Source organism: Protopterus annectens, chromosome 8.part0, assembly GCF_019279795.1.
Source record: "Protopterus annectens isolate FY-2018-M chromosome 8.part0, PAN1.0, whole genome shotgun sequence".
In the NCBI taxonomy this organism is placed as follows: Eukaryota; Metazoa; Chordata; order Ceratodontiformes; family Protopteridae; genus Protopterus; species Protopterus annectens.
In genome coordinates this window covers 477,212,703-477,234,859 of record NC_056741.1, presented here as the reverse complement: position 1 = coordinate 477,234,859, position 22,157 = coordinate 477,212,703, and the positions used below count along the sequence as shown (strand labels likewise).

The following is a 22,157-nucleotide window of genomic DNA, read 5'->3' as shown; positions in this document are numbered from 1 at the left end:
ATTTCCCATTCCCCATTCTAAAACATAAGCAGTTCACAGCATACAAGTCTAGATTCTCCACATTTTCCAGTCATCCACAAAGTAAAACTCTTTCTATTAACTCACTTACCTCAGTGAATTATTAAACTTTAGGACTGCTCCTCTTCTTGCCCTGATGGTGAAGGGCACCAAAATGACTTCTGAGAATGCTAATGAACATCTTATGCTTCTATACAGGTCAACCGGTAGGTCTGAGAATTTGCATGACCACCTCTACTACGTTTTCCTTCCCCTACACATAATCTGATCTTGTATGAATGGCCACGCAGGGCTTACATCTCCTTTTGCAAGCTGCTTCCAGAACGGCCTGAAGTGTCTTCTCTAAAGGTCAGTACCTGCATAGTTTGCACCCAGAAAAAGTTCCTTCCTTCTGCTCATTATCATTACCTAATCCTGGCAGCTACCACGTTTCACAACAGAACCCTCTTCCACACAGCTTCCAGCCACCTCTTCATTGTTAATTTTGTCATCTGTTTTAATGGCCGTCTGTTTTTCTCCATTCTCTAGAGACCCTATCACTTACAGATCTTATTTTACTATGCAGTGTGAAGTGAAACACATCTGTTAACACTGGTCTCACTTCTAGTTGGCATAACTACTGCGTAATGGTTAAACTACTCACAAGCACATAGCTTGATGATTTTCAGACTATGGCAGACAAATGTATGTTTTCTTGCCACTGACCATAACAAAGCAGGACTGCCAATACAGTCGACTGACAGTAAATCCCATTCTTAAACAAGCTTATTCTGGTGATGTAGGACAACTGCAATGTGGATACTCAAACAATCCGTTATCACCATAAACGGTCAATTTAAACTCCTTTCCAAAATGACTGCTCACACTATCACAAAAGGTGAAGTGGGAGGTTGGCATAATGGTTAAGGTGTTTATCTTATATACACAGAGTGCAGAGTTTGATTCTCACATAAGATAACTGGATAAGCTTAAAATGATTCACAAGAGCAGCTAGCTTAGTACTAATCTATGACTATACAAAAAGATGCAAGAATTCCATTACTCAATCTGTACCACCCATTTTGTTTTCATAGAAAAGCATGTTTTCCTCATCACAGACAAATCAGTACAAATTTGTCAGAAATGAATCACTGCACTAACAGTGTATCTTCATTGCTTACAAAACATTGGAATATATGTACATGGAAATGTTGCAGAAATGCAAATGTGTTCATTACATGAAAACAAATCTTTGTCTTGCTTGCAACACAACTGCAGTACTTAAATAGCTAACCAGCTATTAGATCTGTGAAGATAACTAAAAATATTTAACAAAGCATTTAAATGTTTCCTAAACCACTGACTTTACAGTGCAGATGCAAACAGTTAGAGCTACAGGGCAAACGTATCAAATGCAGTAAATACACATCCTCTCCTCCACATGGGTGAACAGAAAACAACACTTACCCATATCTTCAAGGATCCACTTGTACATAAAGCCCTTGATGTGCACATCTCGGATTGCATCCTAGAAAGGGACAGACCATTAATTTTTACCCAGTGTGCTAAACATTTAATGTCCACATGAATGGACTTCATGACATTTATGTTTCATCAAGCAACCATTACTTTCACAGCTACATAAACATCTAAGTAGCAGACACTGGGCAGACTTAAATAACAGTGTCAGGTGTGTCTAAACCTTGCTATTCCTTTTTATAAACTTAAACTAGCTACAATTATTCACTGTGCAACAGGACTGGTGCTTTTAGCTTCTTCTCTAAACCTGGTGCAAGCAAACAAAATTGTAAGTCATCCCTCACAGCAATTTCACCACTGGTAAGCTTTGCTTCCCACGACACCTGAAGGAGAAAGCCTCAGGCTCAACAAAAGCTGATGACAAAGATGAATATGGACATGCTACTGCAATATTACTACAGGTTAGTACATTGACTCAGTTTACCAGACAAATGTTGAATATGATTATAAAAAGCATTAATTTTAAGAAACAAAGACATAACTGGATAGACACTGTAGCTTAGCACACTTGGCAACTGAGGCTAAGCTTTCTCATTACATTTTATCATTAGTCACTGTCGTCTGACACCAAATCTACTGCCAACAGCCATACATTTGCTCTCATGAAGCAAAAAATTAGCCTTACCAGAACACAGTAAATAAAAACATACATACCAGTCAAACACACGCATTGCTGTTCTAAACTTACAGATACATCACAGAAAACTGAATGCTAAACTTAGTAACAGGTGTTCTGTTATGACTGCTAGTACATATCTAGCTAAAATATCCAAGACTTAATGGAAGTCCCAACTGTCCTCAAGGGGGAAATGCATTTGCGACTGTTAATTATGTTTGTTTCAATAATAACAGAAACACTCAAAGTTTCGTTAGAAAACATAAGATTGCAACATTTACAGTAGGTGAGGGCAGTTTTAAAGAACAGTGGAACAAATAATCGGTGAATGCACAGCCATATAAAGTGGGAGAACCCCAACAATTATACTAATCCAATGTATGACTTCAATAAGCCTGACAACAAACAAACACAACACTCAAAATCCTGAATCTCATAGAATACAAACATAAAAATGGCTGAAAGAAGCAGAGCCACTGAAATGAGTGTAATTAAGTGTTTTCATCTTTAATTAATAAAATAATGAATCAGAATCTGCTAAAGTACTTTACTGAATAAAGAAAAAGTGATTGTTTATTGTCATTCCAGTGGCTATGACTCCTTCATCCTGTTTTTCTTGTACGCCTGACTACTGCTTTATGAGTATGAGATATAAAAGTAATACAGAAGACGTGCACAAATGTGACATGCACACAAGACACTAACTTAACCAAACCACCTAATCTGAGGTCTGTGTGGAAGTTGAAACATGTGCAAGGCTTCACAAGAGTCTGAAGAAGGGAAAAGCAGGAAAACAAACAAGCAGTGTAGTTAAACAACAAGCTACATAATAAACAAATTACAAAATATCTTTGTTTGGTGACTTCAAATACTCTACCTCAAACCATATACAATCGTCATTGCTACCTAACCATAAGTAACCAATTCTGGTTATTTATGGTTGGAACACCCACAAGGGTTCCTTACCAGGAGAATGCAGGATATAAATACATTGTCCTATACGGATCGCATTAAAGCCTTATCTCTACACTCGGACTAGTACAGGTTACTGAGAGGCAATCTACGCCTGGCATACAAGGCATCCTTTGCACATCCACAAAAAGAACACCATTAGAGCCACTATGTCCAAAGATTAAAATTTTCCTTGTGGCATAAATAAAACAGGTTTATGAGACAGATACGTGTCTCAGAGGATCGCCATGCTCTGGAACAGACTCTCCATCTATGTGAAACAGAGTCCATCCCTAACCCTACTTAAGCATAACCTTGACCAACGAAAGGGAAATTGGAAATTCACTCCGGGTCTGGCCCCCCCATGTCTCTGATAGACAGAGGCAGACAGTAATATCCAAGCATAACCCTCCCCCACATAACCTCTAGAAACTTCCTAAATAACATACCACCCTCCTAATAAACACCTATGATACATAGTGGCATAATTGGGTTGGGTTGCCCGGCTATGCTTATAAAGGCACTGGTGGCCATTAGTCTATTACATATCTATGAAAAGCTTTGCACACATGCACAGACATACAAGCGCACACACACACACACACACACACACACACACACACACACACACACACACACACACACACACACACACAAAACATGCTGGATTACACAATGCACCCTGTATTTCCCAGTCGTATATGACATTTCTTCTCTTTGGGACAGAATGAATGAAGCATGCATGTTTTCTTAGTACCCAAATAATTATACGAGTTTCCAGACTCAGAAAGAAGGAATTTCAGAACACAATATCTGACCAGAGAAGTAAGATACCAATACTTCAAGAGTTACAGTGATTCAGAATTAACCACATGACCTCTCATTGAGAACAGCTGTTGAATTTATTTCCATCACTGTCTGGCTACTTGATCTCCAATTTCAGTATTAATTTGCGACTTCAATAAATGTTCTATAGCCTACTTTCTTTACATAACTTGTCTACTTAGTGTATTAATCAGGCATGTTCTACTCTAGTTTATGTTATCTCAAACACTGCACCAGTACACCAATGTGTATGTGGTGGGGGCAGAGATGTAATCTACAAGTACTGCACAGAAAAAATGCTGTTTCCAAAAAATAGAGCAAGAGACCGAAACCATTGCTATTCCTTTCCCTTTACAATCCTGTGTGGATGGGTCGTGCCAAACAAAAAAGCAGGACCACCTAAAATGGTATGGAGAAGGCTTCAATTAGAGTTAAAAGTACAATGTCTGTCTATCCACCTGTTAAGCAGGATAAACCTGAAAATACAGACAGAAGTTTTGAGGAGTACAAAAAAAATGACATTACTGCACACAAAGGAATATCATATTTGTCTGCACTCTTTGTATGGTATCCATAACTATCTTCACTAAGTATAAAACAACTAAATGAATGTAAAAGAAGCCCAGGTACAAAAAGTATATGTCACTCTGAACTGTATGAAGGACACCCAAGAAACAAATCAAAATATTATGTGCCAAATACAAAGCACACAGACCATTAGTGGGTGTCATCATGAAGAGGCACCCCCATGATGTTATGCAAACTGCATTTTTAATCAAAAAAACATAGTATACTAGCAAAACGTAACTACTCACAGACAACTTTTTTCCAATATCCCCAACACAGATATGGAACAGAACCTGCTTTCTCGATAAAGCTCAAAGTTGGTACAAATTACAAAAAAATGTGGTGCAGTGGCTACTACATCATTGCCTAATTACTACAATCTTCTGTCAAAGCTTTTGAATGCAGTTCAGCTAAACTGCAATGTCACTGTTTTTTTCTTTTTAATTTATTTCATGCCTAGAAATATCAAAGCAGCAAGCAGTTATCCATTCTACAATGGTCATGTGCAGTGCCTGAACTATTTGACAAAAAATAACAAAGGCACACAAAAGGTTGACAGCTATTAACAATAAATTTCAAATAAAAAGTTATGTACTCAACATAACAGTCCATCTGTGTTGTCCATTTTCATTCTTCCTTAACAACTGGCTTCAGATCAGACCCTCGGATATGACTCAACCATTTTTTTACAGCTTGTAGATACTGGAAATTCTCAAGCGTCTCCCTTACCCACAATGCTCAAGTCTTCTACCATACCTGCAGATCTTGTTTGCTAACCTTATAGTTTCATAGAAATTTAGAAATAGCATGAGGATGAGAAACCAATATCTGGAGCTCAAAGGCAGGAAGACTGATTCCCTTGTTATCTTCTCACTCTTCCAGAAGTCACATATCAACTGTTAGGGGGATAGAGGGAGGGGAGTTCAGGAAGAATGAAAATGGAACAAAGGTGGACCATTATGTTGAGTACATATCTTCTTTATCTGATGTCAATTTTCATTCATTCCTCAACATCATTCATTCCTCATTCTAAGCCTTTTAGTTTAAGCACTTGGGCTTCAGACAAGTTGTGTTACATTAAGAAGGATTGTGGTCTGTACTACCTAGCTTACATCATTCTAAGTTGGGAACTGCTGATTGAGGACTCAGTGTCTGTTATTCTAAAAGTGTATTAATTTTGGTTCAAGCACTTGGGCTTCAGGCCAGTAATTTTACATTAAGAGGGTTCGTGGTCTGCACTATTGTGGGAGGACAGGCTGGACTCTGCCCTTCTGAGCTGGGAATTTCTGGTTAAAGGCTTATATGCCTGCATATTTGAACTGCTTCTTAATGAAATTGGTACACCTTGTTTGCTGTAGCATAGACTAGATCCAGGCCTGCTGAATCTAGCTTTGTTTGTATAACTTGAGCACTAATCCAGGCATTCTTTAAAGTATTAAATTGTATTTATTACCGCTTGGTAGTAACTTGATTGAAGTGTAGCTATCATTCTAAGTCTTTTGGATTAAGCACTTGGGCTTCAGACCAGTTGTTTTACATTAGGAAGGTTTGTGGCTTGCACTGTGGTGGCAGGACAGGTAGCTTACATCCTTCTAAGTTGGGAACTGCTGACTAAGTCTAAACCTCAAGATACACGCACTCAAAACTCTCCTTAGCATAGAGAACATCGATATCTGTGCAGTAACAGAAACCTGGTTCAAGGCTCCCGAGAGCACCCCAGCACTACCAGGTTATACCTCATACCATGCTTTTTGGCCCCAAAACTTGGACCGAACCACAAAAGGAGGGGGAGTATCAATATTCGTCAAAGTTACCCACACCTCCAGGTTGGTGGCACAGCACAAAGCATCAGAGACTATCCATGTGCAACTAACAGTGGGTAAAACTGCCTTCCAGTTTATAGCCTGCTACAGACCACCCTCCCAAACCCAGGAACCCCACTTGGCCTTCCTGAGAACACTGGAAAATATGAAGGTCTCTCCAAACACCATTATATTGGGCAACTTCAACTACCCAAACATAGACTAGGAGCATTACTCTAGCTCCAACACCCTAGCCCAAAGGTTCCTAGAATTTATAAACTCAAATGCTATGGAACAACTTGTTACCACTCCCACAAGAGGGGAAAACATACCGGACCTGATCATCACCAACATGGGGACTCTATGCTCCAGACCAGAAGTGTATCACTCACTGGTGAGATCAGACCATAAACTAATCTCACTGGATATTCACATCCCGACCCCACCCCCTGCCCAAAAAAAACACAGTGAAAAACTTCTCTAAAGCAAATTTCACACTCCTCAAAACCGAGGTGGAATCCTTCAAAGCCCCCGGGCCTGTGGAAAATACGGCCCAGACCGCAGAATCCTTTATAAATGCATTCTACGAACACCTTCAGGAATGCATGGATCATGCAATCCCAAATAAAACCAAGACCCAATCCTCCAAAGGCAGACGTCCTGTCTGGTGGACCCCAGCCATAAACAAACTATACAACAGAAGGAGGAAGCTACTACATGATAGAGCAAAAATCCCAAAAAGGGAAGGCATCTCTGATCAGTATTAGCAAAAAACTACGGGCACTCATAAAATCGTCTGAGGCCAGCTTCGAGAGAAAAATATGGACTATGGATGCGCGCTGGGCCCTTCCTGTGGATCGCCCCGGCTGTGACGGGCGCAGGTCCCAACTGGCTTCCCGCATCGTCCGGCAGCTAGCAGCTGACTCAAAACTGGTGCGGACTGGGGGACCTCAGACTGTTTAATTAAAACAAAGCATTGCAAAGGCCTGAGACGAGTGTTGACATGATGTGATTTCTGCCTAGTGCTCTGACTGTCAAAGTGAAGAAATTCAATGAAGAGCGGGTAAATGCTGGCAGTAACTATGACTCCTTTAAGGTAGCCAAATGCCCCGTCATCTAATTAGTGACGTGCATGAATGGATGAATGAGATTCCCACTGTCCCTACCTACTATCTAGCAAATCCACAGCCAAGGGTACAGCTTGGCCGAATCAGTAGGGAAAGAAGACCCTGTTGAGCTTGACTGTAGTCTAACACTGTGAAGAGACATGAGAGGTGTAGAATAAGTGTGAGGCCTCGGCCACCGGTGAAATACCAATATTCTTATTGTTTTTTCACTTACCCAGGGAGGAGGCGGGGCTCTCACTTCTGACTCCAAGCGCCCAGGTGCGACCTACTCCAGGGACAGTCTCAGGTGGGGAGTTTGACTGGGGAGATATACCTGTTAAAGAGTAACGGAGGTGTCCTAAGGTGAGTTCAGAGAGGACAGAAACCTCCCAATGGAGCAGAAGGACAAAAGCTAGCTTGATCTTGATTTTCAGTATGAAATTCACACTTTGCTGTTAGTTCAAATGGAGACTGAGTTAAAGCTTGTAAACCTAAATTCAAATCCCATAGTGCTGTTGAATCTTTAAAAGGGGGTTTCAGAAAAAAGGTACCCCCTTATAAAGGCCTTACAAAGTTTTGAAGAAGCTAAGGTGGAATTGTTAACTCCTATATGAAAATTAGAAATGGCAGTTAGTTGTACTTTAATCGTTGTGGAGCCAGCCCCTTCATTAAAAATTGTAGCCAAAAACTCAAGAACTTTATGTACTGGAGCTGAAAAAGAGTCAATGTCTTTCTGCTGTGCCGAAAACACAAATCATTTCCATTTACTTCTGCAAATCTTCCTAGTGGGAGCTTTATGGGAAGATAAAAGAATGTGACAGACAGGGGAGGAGAGCCTGGGTTGCTTAGCTATCAATGGAAGTGGAAAACCATGCAGCCAAGTTTAGGCCTAAAATGTCTGGGTGAATCATGTCTGTTAGGTAATACAGGAGGTCTGGAACTGGATTCAGAATTCAGGGAGGGTGAACTAGATGAGGCCAAAGAAAGGGGAAACAAATCTGACGAGGCCAATAAAAGGCAATGAGGATGACTTTGCTCTTCAATCGAAATGCTTTCTGAAGAAACTTGGGGATTGAAGGGGTTGGGGGTTAAGCACAGAAGAAATGGGGGGGTCAATCATGGAGGACAGTGTCTCAGGGGATCAGGGCAAAGAACCTGCTGCACTTGCTGTTGAGGAGAGATGCAATGAGGTCACAGCAAGGTTGGCCCCATTGGCAGAATGTCTTTTTTGCAACTCTCATGTTGAGAGACCACTTGTGAGGCAATAAAATGGAACTGCTCAACTTGTCTGCTATCACTCTGGATTTCCCCTGAATTTGCATTGTTACCAGAAATTGATTGGATAAGATCACCGACTGCCACACTCTGAGAGCTTCTCAACACAGGGGGTAAGATCTGAGTCCTCCTTGTTTGTTGATGTACCATACCACTGACATACTGTCCATCCAAATCGCAACAGTCCCGGAAGGGAGAGAGTCTTGAAAAGCCTGCAATGCTAGGACTACTGCTCTCATTTCCAAGACATGAATATGTGTGCTGGCATCTTTGGGGGACCAGGTGCCTTGGACTATCTTTCCTAAGAAGTGCCTCCCAACCAATAATGGAAGAGTCAGTAGTCACTATGGCTTTGGGCTGAGGAAGAATGAAGGGATGGCCTTGTAATATCTAATCTAAGTGAATCCACCACAAGAGGTACTTTTTACATGCCTGAGTTATTCTAATCTGTATGGACACAGATTGGTGCAAAATGGACCACTGAGTTGCTAGGGTCCATTGAAGCATTCTCATATGGTATCTTACTAATGGAACCAGAACTAATTGCAGTGAACACTGACACCAACGCTTGCAGAATTAATCGAGCTGATAGAGAAGAATTTTGAATTATCTTTTTGACTTGAAATCAAATAGTGTGTACCCTTAGTAAGGGAAGCGAGCCTGTCACTGATACCATATTGAACAATGCCTCTATGAACTCTAATGTCTCAGATGGCTCTTAGTTGAGATTTGTTGTGAATGATGGTAACTCCTAGTTGAGAGCAAAGCTGGAGTACATACTCTCATGCTTTTTTCAGATGTCTGGTCGGAGCAATATTAGTAATGACTGGCTCCCAGCTGGAAAAGTGGGTATCTCTTGTATCGTCTGTTCATTTTTATGTGAAAGTATGCATCCTGAACATCTAATGACAACATCCAGTCATCCTTGTACAGGAAGGGCAAAACTGACTGAACCATGAACATCCAGAACTTTGTATACTGAACTGATTTGTTAGACTGGTGAGATCCAAAATTGGTCTCCAGTCCCTTGTTTTCTTTGGCACTAAAATGAATCTCAAGTAAGTTCCGGGCTCCTTCTGTTCTGGGGGACTTTTTGGATGTTCAATAGACTTTGTAAACCAACATGTACGTAGTCCACTATCTTGGGCCACCATCTTTTGGTTTAAATTAACCTCTCCTTAACCATTCCTGCATTCGATTCAGATCAAAATTAGATTGCTCCAAGAGTTTTCTATACTTGCAACTATATTTATGCATTTTTCAACATTTCTTGCCTTCTAATCTGAACCTCCACTTTATAATCTTTCTTTTGATTTTTGGCACATTCAGTTGCTGCCTGATTTTTATCTACTTCTGGTTTGATTTCCGTTCCTGCTTGATGCCAATATGCTTCTGCTAAACTAAGCAGTGACATCATCTTAGACTTAGTCTCCTCATGTTTCAAAACTTTCACTATGTTTGGGTCTTGTGAGATCAGCAGATAGGTATGCAGTCCCATGACTGCAGATCTGCACCCATGTATCTTTTGTGATGTCTAGCCAGGCTTTCTGGTGCAGGGATAAGATAACCCCTAACCATCTCCAGAGGAGGACAATCAAGCATTTCAGAAGCACTGGCAGGGTCTGTCAGAGAAAGAATCTCTGGACCTCTGGTTCTGCGGTACTCTTCTGCCAAGTGGACAGTGCCTTCTATTAGAGTTCCCCCTCTGCCCCTGAGGGAATTATCTCCACATGCATCATGGAAAGGACCCTGAGACTTTCTGAAACATACTGTTCAACCACCTTGTTGATTCCTAGAGAAGGTTCTTTGAGGAGTCGAAAAACATATGCCCACTGCAGAACAGGGTCTTACCATCTTGCTGTGTGTCTTTAACGTTAGGACCAAACAAAGAACTTCCATAAAAGGAAGCACTGATGAAGAAGGACTTGAGGGGCTCCAGAAATAACAAAGCCGCATCCAGACATGTCTACTAATGGAAATTCCTGAACCCAGCAACCTTGAGTACCTTCAGCTGCAAGTGAAATTAGCCTCATGGACGAATTTGTGATGGACTGTAGGGTAGCCAACTGAGACAATAGAGCTCTCTGCCTCAAAAGTAATGGTCCCAGAGAGGGATTTGGAAAGTTTCTTAATCATCTCCCTCTGACGTCTGGTAAAGTGTGCCAAACAATTCAGTGACCTGAGTACAAAGGTCACTGAAGCATACGCACTTGCCAAATATGTCCAGCACCCTGAACTCCCTGTTAGGGGGATGGACAGATGAACTCTGTTGTGTGAGTTTCTTCTTTGTGGCCACCGTTACAACCATGGCATCTACTAGTTCTCCTTTGCTACAGACTTTTCTTTTTTTTGGTGGTGCCAGGATCCTGTCTGGTCTCTTGGGAATTAGCTCAATAGTGTTGCGTTCCTTCCATGCCCATGTAGAGATCAAGTCAATGAGCTCATCAGTGGGCGGAGTCACCCACGAGGTAGATGGGCCAGAACAAAAGGCTTCTAGAAATACCGATTCCTCTTGGGAAGAGTTATCAGTAGACAAATGACACCTTTGCTCAAGGATCTGCAGGATGTCTCCAAAGGAGTTATCATCAGGTGGCAATCCTGTGGACCCTTCCTCTCATTAAAATTGGTATCTTCTGTGACTGACTCTTGAGGAGAGTCTAAGTGCCTCCTCTTGCACCTTCTCTTCCTAGGGGATTCTTTAGTGGGATGTTCAAGAGAAGTATCCCCTGCTGGGTAGGCTAGAGACTTTGGGCAGGCTGCCCCTGTGGAGTAGAGTGTTGAGGCTTAAGGCACAAAGACATATAGGAATCAGAAGGAAAATTTCAGGGGGGTGGAATCGTCTGTCCTCTAGAAGCAGAGAACATTCTCGCCATCACCTGAAAGGCAGAATGCTCCAATGGAGCTGAGAAGTCATGCTTTCAGACTGCTGGCTCCCTCTGACCTGAAGGCAGCCCACATAAGGCAGAGGGTAGTGCCGAGATGTACAATGCCAAGGCTTTGAGGGGTAGAGTTGGCTCCGACATCTTCAAAGTCGACTCTACACCTCGGCTCCGACAATGACGCTATAGCTCCAAGAGTCATCTGGCTCTGACACACAGAAGATACAAACGTCTTCGGCTCCCAAACAAATGGTCCCAGTAAACTCAGATTCAAGGGCTCTGAAGCCAAGGATCGGATTGGAGAAGAAGACAAGATGGGTGGAGCAGCACTGGTAAAGGCCTCCAGACCCAAAGGGTTATGAGGCGGGAGAATTCCCATCTGAATCTGTGCCAAGAGAAACTTCCTCATCATTCTGTCCACATCTGCTTCTGTCAGACTCCTGGAAGAATAAGAAGAAGAGGCCACTGAAGGACGTCTCTCTAAAAAAGGTGATGGCAGCCAGGAAGGAACTGTGTCCAGAGAGGATGCATACTGGGTCCGAGGGTGCTGTTTCGTTTCTGAAGGTATCAGATCCAATGAAGCAAATCAGGTATCTGAGGCAGACTGATCTGAAGGCTTAGTCTTCAGATCCCACCGTTTTGACATTTTATGGGCTGGCTCTGTGGCAGGATCAGAAGATGGAGTGGAGGATCCTGAAGTGTCTCCAGCAGCTACTTTCTGGGCTCCTTTTTGTCTGATTTGGAGGTTTGAGCTCCAAATAATAATTCTGAGAAGGTCACAGGCAGAAGACCTTTCGAAATAAGCTTATTCTTGTGATCAACTAAGGCATGCAGATTAAAAGCTTTGCAAGTATACCACAACACCTTTAAGTATTCCGGGGCCCAAGCAATAAACACAAGAGTCAGGAGCATTTGACACAGGGATCTTAATGCCCACACACTTTGCATTTTTTTAAAACCAGAAGGTCTATCAGCCATTGTAAAAAAGGCAGTAGAACAATAAGTTTTTTTTTTTTTTTTTTTTTTAATAGGAAAGAAAGAAAAGAGAAATTACCACAAGGGTAAAGGTACAGTGGAGAAAAATACCAACAATGGTAATTAAAATTACACTACGAAAATTGTAGGATAAGGGAGAAATAAAAGAGCTAAACAAAAAAAGAGGTTGAAGACAGTAGAAAAATAGGATAAAGACAGTGAAAAAAAATAAATCTGTTTACTTATCTAACCAGTAAACACTAAAGCTCAAGAGCTAGCGGCGACCACATCCATACGCAAAGGCAGCAAATGAGACTTTGGGCATGGTAGGGGACTACAGCACTATGGATAAGGCAGGAGCTCGAGAGTTTCTGGCATCCACGAACTGTAAAAAGCAACCAAATCAGATCAAAGTTTCAGATTCAAACCCAACTATTAAGGAATGAATGAAAATTGAAAACATTAGATCAAACATTCTCAAACAAATGCATGCATCTGATTTAAAAAAATAGCGACAATGATGACACCATGTGATTTCTAATAATAGATGCTTAAACAAGTAAAGCAGGAAAAAGGATGCCCAAACATCTAGCAACTGTAGCACACCTATCTCTTTATTGTGCAAATGCCTCAGGTCTGTTTGCAGATATTACAGCTTCTGAAATGATGTGGCTATAATACACAAACTACTGTTTATAATGAATCTTCTTGGAAAAGACTTGAAACTCTTTGAAACAGGCTATGAGATAAATGTTTTCAAAAAACATGCCTGGAAAGCCTCCACAGTACCACAGTATAAGATACAATGGAGAAGTTTAAAAAAGTAAAAAAAAAAAAAAAAAAAAAAAAAAAACAAGGATAAGAAACCCCATTTAATGCCATTATATACTGAAGCTGTTGAGCTGCTACATCACGTTGCATGCAGCAAATACCAAATCTAGAAAGTAACACCCCCCCCCACCGCCCCACAAATACACACATACACACTTGCACACAAAGCTTTACTCAAGGAAAAAGCAAGCGGACACCTTATCTTTATAATCTCTAAACACAACCTACTTTATGTCACACTGCTAGTTACTAAAGAAGGTCGTAACTGACATACCATTGTCTAAATTATCTTAAAGTATACAAAGCAGAAATATCTGTTGCCATGTTTTGCATGCACAAATTCTCAAAAGACTCCCACATTTAAATAAGCAGTCAACTGACAAAAGAAAACTGTATCAGCTCAGTACGATATTTGTTTTTAACTATCAGACCCATTAATCGTAATGCAAACTTTCCTCAGTTTTCTGTCAGTACCTTACTAAATCCGAGAAGCTTAACAAAACATAACATTAATCACATATTTAAGCAAAACAAGAATGTTCTCGATTCTCGGGGACACAGTGTACAATTCACTTCCCAGAAAACACGTGACAGCAACAGTTTAATGTGACAACAGGTTGCTGCTGCTCACTCTTTGTACACCGGGGCTGAGTGTCAGTTCATGCATCTGAAAAACATGGTAACCACTTGAAATATCAGTACCTACTAGAGTGAGTCCCAAAACACAGAGATTGAAAGGTCAAAAGAACAGGCTTCCATATACCAAGTCCGAGATACATTTTCTTGGAGTATTATTCCCTTTTTTCATGGTATGGCGATCTTGGAGTTGGTATAAATAAGCTCGGGGGGTGTTGGGGGCTTGCCTCCTGAATGGGGGGATGCAGGGGGGATTGCCCCCCTGCAAAACAAAGTTTAAAGAGAAAAGCAATTTTCAAGATTCACTCTTCTCTTATGTTTACGGTTCTTTTGTGTCGGCGAGTTGGCACTAGGCATTTCAATAGGGAGAAAAAACATTTCTGATGCACTAGTCCCTCTTTGGAAATGAAACACAGAATACTGACGTAGTCATTCAGTAACAGCAATCACTGTAAAGCAAGCATTTTAAAAAACTACCATGAATTTTGTCAAGAACATTAAACCAGCCAAAAAATGACACCAAAATGCCAGAATTATAACAAAGGAACATCAAAGGCAGAAATAAGGATCTCCTTCAAACATGCCTACCCAAGCTATTCTAGATCAAGTGCTTAGAGGTGTTATACAGTGGTATACAAATAGTAATTAAATAAAACTCAAACAGTATCATCAACCAAGCACTACTTAAAGATAAGCAAGAGCATGAAAAGCATTGGCTTATGCTCTTACCACTACACCTTCTCCTCTCCTAAGCAAATGCACACACACACACACACACACACACACACACACACACACACACACACACACACACACACACTCTCTCACACACACACACTCTCTCACACACACACTCTCTCACACACACACACTCTCTCACACACACACTCTCTCACACCACACACACGCACGCACACTCTCACGCACACACACACACACACACACACACACACACACACACACAAACGCACACGCAAACGCACACGCAAACGCACACGCAAACGCGCACACACACACACACACACACACACACACACACACACACACACACACACACACACATACACACACACACACACAAAACATCAAATACATTAAAAAGCAACTTCTTCTGTACCAGATGTAGGATGACCAAACAAATCTAGGTCCATATTAAGAGAAATGTGTAAACTTCCCATGTTACACTCTTAATAAAATCCTTTCACCATGTTCAAAACATCTGTCCCACTTTCCCTCTTGGGATGCCGAGTGATTCTGTCATTCTCTGTTTGTACAAAAGGTATGCATGGCTTATGACCACTGATAGCCAATACCACAAAAAAAATGCCAAAGGCAAGAATGGCATTTGTGGATCACTTGTTTAAGGCAGTGGCTCACAATTGTACAGTATGGGATTCAATACCGATCCCGTGTCACTGTCTGCATTTCCCCCCTGTGAATACATAGGTTTTCTCTGGGTATTCCAGTTTCTCTCACAAACACACCAATTCAATGAGTACTTCACACTGTTCTTACATGTTGCATATACTTGCATTTTGATCTTTGGTCATGGTTGAAAACAGCCTGACAAAGACCAGTTCAGTTACCCAGGTTTCAAATGAGTAACTTATACTAAGCTTAACAAAGCATGAAGCATAGCACAGAGGAGGTGGCAGAAATGTACATCTTGCAAGGCACCATGGATCCAGTACACTGTGCACAGCAGGAAATGTACTCTATTATCAACCTGCTATTAGCAGTCATCTACCCCAGAGTATCAAGCCAAACTATGTGGTACAACATGCAAACAAATACAGCACAAATAACAGCAATATCTTGCATTCTTATCTGCAATGTATGAGGTGATCAAAAGTTTTATTTTATTTATACTGTGGTCAAATATGGAGGCTGTAGCTAAAAAAGATGAGCCATCTGTGAAAAGAACACATACAGCAACTTAATGAAAACAAAAAGCACTAGCCAAATTGGTTAACTGCCAACTTTCTAGGAATGAATGTCAACAGTGCCAGTGGTCCTGTAACTCCACCCCACAGCCTTTCCCCTAGATAGAAGGCCAAGGTGAGAGGAGAGACGGCAGCTGGAGTTTGAAGATAAACACACGCTGCATTCTTCAGAAGTACTGCTCTCAGCACAACGCGTCCAGAAAAGAACAGCAAGTTCCTCCAGCTACTGCACATGGCATTGCAGAGGAACCCCCCCCCCCCCCGTTAGAAACCACAAGTTTAGAAACACAGTCTTCAGCTTCTTTACAGGAAGTTGCACAGAGGAACCCTAAAGTACTTCAATTCTTATAATAAACACTACCAAAGCAGCAGACATTTGCACTGCTACTGTCAAACTCGAAATGCATTTTCCTTCCAACAGTTACACCACTACAAACAAATAACAGTAAATTCATGACGACATATGCAGGCTGATACACAAGTAGTTTAGCAGCCTACTGAAAACCTAAGTTTCAAAACTGAGTCTCACTATACATTTACATTTATGTTAACAGACATGCTATTTTAGTTATTTGTTAAATAAATAAGTGAAATGGATGGTTATTCCTGGACCCTCTTCCACCATGATGCACTTCACAAGGGCAATGGTAAATGAAGTATATGAACACTACAGTCACTAATCAGTCAGCATGTTTTTAAGAGGTGGAAGACAGATACTGTACCTAAGGAAAAAACATTTCAAACATAGGGAAGAGGTGCAATGTTGACAGAGACCATGAAGTGTGATTAAGAATGAAGCCCAGACCTTAAGAAATGTAGTATATGTTTGATAAGTGCCACCTGCAAGCATTAATATGTTACTGCTACTCCTCAACAAACTCATCCCTCAGTCCCCACCCACCATCAAAGTTTCCAGTGTAGTAACAGCAAATATTAAACATCACAAAAATATTTAGTTGCTTTAAATCACAAAGCACATCATAAAGCACACAAAAGCATACATAGCTTTGCATTTCCTTAATATAGTTCTCTCATCTTACCATCTAGGCATACCTAAACGCACCCTCTGATGTGGCCTACTGTGTGTCCCAAGTTAACAGTCAAACTACCACATACAGTGACTACTGCAAGTAGCTTAAAGTTAGTGTCCTTCTTCTTGAATAACAGTTAGTGGGACTGTATTTCTATATTACCCAATACAAAAAGTACTCATTTAAGCCTTTATTTTAAATTTACTGTAATCTAATAATACTATACTTAAAAAGAGCTGCACTGTGAGCATTCATCTAGCATCTAACAAGACAGCCCAATACTATAAATGCCTTAGCCATGAAAAATACAGCTGCCAAGACTGCAGTGCTACATTTTATTTGTTTCTTTTAATCAGAAACAGCTCAACAACAGAAACTTTCTGTCTTAGCGGCAACCTAAGAGGACATCCAACACAGAAACAAGCATGCAAAGAAAGTAAGAAGCATGACACGCACAATCAAGGTGGGAGGAATAATTTGTATCAGCATCACTGACTTACTCATCTAATTTGCTCTGTATTTTTTTTGAGATTGACTAATGCTCTAATGCACTAATGTAAGAGTTCTGCACCAGAAAAGATCACAGGGTTGCAGATTCTAAATCTACACCAGCTGTCCACATTAAGGCACTGTTCTTACAGTAGTGTCAGTGGCTCAGCAGTATGTACACTTGTGTCTGATGTCTACAAGACCAGAAAGCTGCGGGTTCTATTCTCAAACTGAGTGCTTGGATTCATATTTCATTAATAGCAATGCACTGCAGCACCGTTGCATTCCTTTGGATGTAATGTTTAATTTGTGTCTTTCGGCTTTTCCCGGTTAGGGGTCGCCACAGCGGAACTCCAGTCCGCTAATGACGGTCAGTTGATTTTTACGTACGGGCTTGCCAGGCCTGACGCACAACCTTCAACGAAGATACGCCCATTCACGCATGTCTCCACGCAGAAGACGCTCTAGCTGAGAATACGTCCCATACACCTGAGCTGCTAGTTAAGTTACATAGATTTTAAACATCACAAGCCACTTATTAGAAAGGAGATCAGAAGAACCTCCCTGGCATTCCTGCCAAATTTCCTCCATCTGTATTAAAAAAACAAAAACTTCAGGTTTCATCTGAAAACAGGCCACAAGCCTAGTAAGACTAACTGGTCAACAAAAAGTAAGTAAATAAATACAATGATGATGTGGTGCAGTATTATGGGCCTGGTGTACTGGAATGGTAATCTGCTTTGGGTGGTACTAAGAAACCGTCACTGCCTATACTTCTCCGGACACTATTTAATATTTGTGGGATCTGTTTACTTTTACCTAAACACCAAAAGTCACAGCCAGTTATCTTACAAAAACAAATAAATGCAACACTATGACTATGTACTCTTGTAATGACAGGCACAACCATATCACTGTATGATGGCCTTTTACAGAACAATATCACTGTATGCCCTTTTACAGTGGTGCTTTACTGCATGGACCAAAATTGTAAAAAAAAAAAAAAAAAATATATATATATATATATATATATATATATATATATATATATATATATATATATTACATGAATAGTAAAAACAAGAACAGAAAAAATATCTGAAAAAATTAAAATAAAACTGAAGAGAAAGAAAAATATTGTCTTTATGAGGAACTAACCAAAACAAGAGAAGAATTTGACAAATATGAAAGGGTGTACATGACGACATGTTGTAAAACAGAATGAACAGAGAACTCCTTAAGGGAGGTAACATGCACAGAATGTGAAAAGTGGATAGAAGTATATCGCTGAAATTCACATGTAAGACACATGATCACAAATGTAGCCAAAAGAGGCACATGTACACATACAAAAATACTCTATATACATGCAAGCACAGACAGCACATGACTGAGACAGAGTACAGTCTGCATCTTATGAGAAAGTGTCTCAATCCATAGGTTCCATCATCCCATGCATGACTCAAACAACTCTGAAAACAATTCTGTACTTTACATTTGGATGCCTACATGATTACATGAATGAATGAAACAATGAATGAATGAGTGAAAAGTGAGTACACAAGTATTACACATATGTGCCTATGTTTATTAACAAATCAATGGCTTGAAAAGATGCAAAAAGAAGTTATATACTCACCATAACATTCCATCTATGTTGTCCATTTCATTCATCCTCAACCAATAGGGTTCGGATCTGACCCTCTGATCCGACTCGGCCACTTTCTAAAGATTCTAGGATCCGAATCTCAAGCTCCTCCCTTACCCATAACGCCCCTAACCACTACAACACATCAGATTGAGTTTGTTGCTACTATATACAGTATATACATATAATGCAATAACAATGACATGACAGGAAAGAAAGATCAGGAACTCAAAGAGGAACTATGGTTCCTAACAACAGCTCCATTCAAAGGACAGGGGGATGGAGGGAAGAGGTTGAGGAAGAATGAAAATGGACAACACAGATGGAACATTATGGTGGGTACATGACTTCTTTATTGGATGTTGTCATTTTTATTCATTCCTCAACCAACGGGACAGAGTCCCCAGCTACAATAACCTTGGGCGGCCCTCATGGAAGGATGCTCCTGGGTGCTGTGGCACCAAAGGCAGCTCTAATCCTGGAGATGATATCTAATTTGTAATGCACAATAAAAATACGAGTATTTGACGAAAAGCCATCTGCACAAATATCATCAATACAGGCTTTTGACCTAAAAGCTTCTGAAGTAGACATTGACCTTGTTAAATGTGCCTTCTATTGTCTAGGTAATAACAATGCCTTTCAAAAAAATAGATGTAGAAAATACAATCTGTTATCCATTTGGTCAGGGTAGTTTTAGAAACTGGCCTTCCCATTCTTATTTTAGAAAAAGAAATAAATAGCTGATCAGACTTTCTGAATGCTTTTGTTCAGTCCAGGTAAAACCGCAACTGTCCATCTACATCAGGAAGATGAAGGGTATATTCTCCTTTGTTTTAAAATATAGGGAAGAAAACTGGTAAATTGATGACCTGATTGATATTATTTTCAGAGGCAACTTTTGGTGAAAAAGAATGATGGTGAGTAAGGTAACTCTATCTTTGTGAAAAATCAAATACGGTGGCTTGGAAGATAATGCTTGCACTTCTGATACTCGTCTCGTAGAGGTTATAGCCACCAGAAATACAGTTTTCCAAGAAAGAAATTTAAGATCCACCTTAGCTGATGGTTCAAAAGGGTAATGTACTAAGGCCTGTAAAACCATGGTGAGATCCCAAGGTGGAGTGGGTTCCTTTAATGGAGGTCTAAATAAGAAGGGACCCCTAATAAAAGCTTTACACACTTTAGATGAAGCTAAAGAGGAAGCATTATCCCCTATATGGTAGTTGGTGATAGCTGCCAATTAAACTTTAATTAGTGGAGAAACTTGCTTTGCCCTGGAAAATTGAAGCAAGGAAGTCCAGTCCTGCTGGGACTGGAGCAGTGAAGGGTTATAAATGTTTCTGGTGTGCCGAAAGAGTGAATCTTCTCCATTTATTCTTGTAGATTTTTCTAGTGGAAGCTTTATGGGAAGATACCAAAACTTTTTGAACTGGAGAGGAAAGCCTGGAATGTCTAACCATCATTGGAACTGGAGAAACCATGCAGTCAATCTGAGGCCTACAAGATCTGGGTGAATATGTCCTGATGGATGAGACTGGAGGCCTGGACTGGGATCCAGCATTCAAGGAGAATGTAATAAGTGAGACCAAAGAAAGGAAACCATACCTGTCGAGGCTAGAAGGGAGCAATGAGTATCACTTTGCACATCAACTGTAGTGCTTTCTGAAGAAATTTGGGGATGAGAGGTAGGGGTGGATAATCATAAAGGAGACAGGAGGGCGAAACATGAACTAGAGCATCTCTCGATTACTTCCCTGAGGAGGGATCAGGGCAAAGAACCTGCTACATTTGTTGCTAGAGAAGAACACAAATAGGTCACAGCAAGGTTGACCCAACTTGTGGAAGATCATGTTTGCCACTGATTGAGAGACCACTAGTGTGGCAAGAGGATGGTCCTGCTGAGCCTGTCTGCTAGAATGCTGAACTTCCCCAGTATGTGCGTTGCTACTAGGAAGCAGTTGGAAGAGATTGTCCATTAACAAACCCTCACTGCTTCTCGTCAAAGGGGATAAAATCTGGTTCCCCTTGTTTGTTGATGTACCAGGCTAATGACATGTTGTCCGACAGTCCTTAAAGGGGGAAAGCTCTGATAAGCCTGCAACGCTAGAAGCACCATTCTCATCTCTAGGATGTTGATATGCAGACCGGTCTCTTGTATCAACCACATGCCTTGGATCGTCCATCACAAGAAATGCCCCCCAACCCCAATTGGGAGACATCCGTGGTCAATGTAACGCTGGGGGAAGAAGGGTAACGGATGCCCTCACTCAATTTCTTCAGAGTGAGCCACCAAAGAAGAGAATTTCTGCACACTTAAGACAATTTTATGGGAAGACTTGAGGGACAGCAATGAAAAGACTACTGCACTGTTAGAGTCTATTGAAGAATTCTCATGTGTAAGCGAGCTGTGAGAATCAAAGTTATAGTGGTAGCCATCGAACCTAATGCTTTGAGGAACAATCTTGCCGGGGGTGGTAGAATGGAAAGGACCTGTCTGACATGTGTTTTCACTGCAAGAATCCTGTTCTGAGGCAGAAAAGCCAGACAGTTGACTGTGTCCAAGCGAGCCCCATATGAAATCTATCACCTGGGCTGGTTGTAGAGGAGATTTTTGCATGTTGATGGTGATTCCCAGTGCAGATGCTAGGTTGGGGCAGATAATCTCTGGCTTTTATAAGTATATGCCTAGTTGGTATGGTCAAGAGCCAGTCATCTAAATAGGGAAATATTCTGAATCCCAGCAGTCTCAGATAAGCTGCTACCACTGCCATTCATTTAGTGAACACCCTGGGGGCTGTGGTGAGACTAAAGGGCAGGGCTCTGAACTGGTAAAGGCTGGCTCTCAGCCGGAAGTGCAGATACCTTCGAGAGCTCCTGTTCATTTTGATGTGATAGTACGCATCTTGAAGACTGATTGAACACATCCAGCCAACAGAATGGAGAGGACCATGACCATCCGGAATTTGGAGTTCTTCACAAATTGGTTCAGATAAGTTAGATCCAAAATTCATCTCAAGTTCACTGTCTTTTAAGGCACTAAAAAG

The 22,157-nt window shown here is 40.9% G+C and overlaps 1 protein-coding gene across 1 annotated transcript in view; it reads right to left on the bottom strand.

Moving 5' to 3' along the window:
• The window catches only part of LOC122808891 (5'-nucleotidase domain-containing protein 2-like), a 232,633-nt gene that overhangs the window by 119,803 nt on the left and 90,673 nt on the right, over positions 1 to 22,157 (bottom strand). Inside the window, exon 7 of the mRNA XM_044080003.1 lies at positions 1,465 to 1,525. Within this exon, the coding sequence (XP_043935938.1) occupies positions 1,465 to 1,525 (61 nt within the window). The remainder of the gene's footprint in view (positions 1 to 1,464; positions 1,526 to 22,157) is intronic.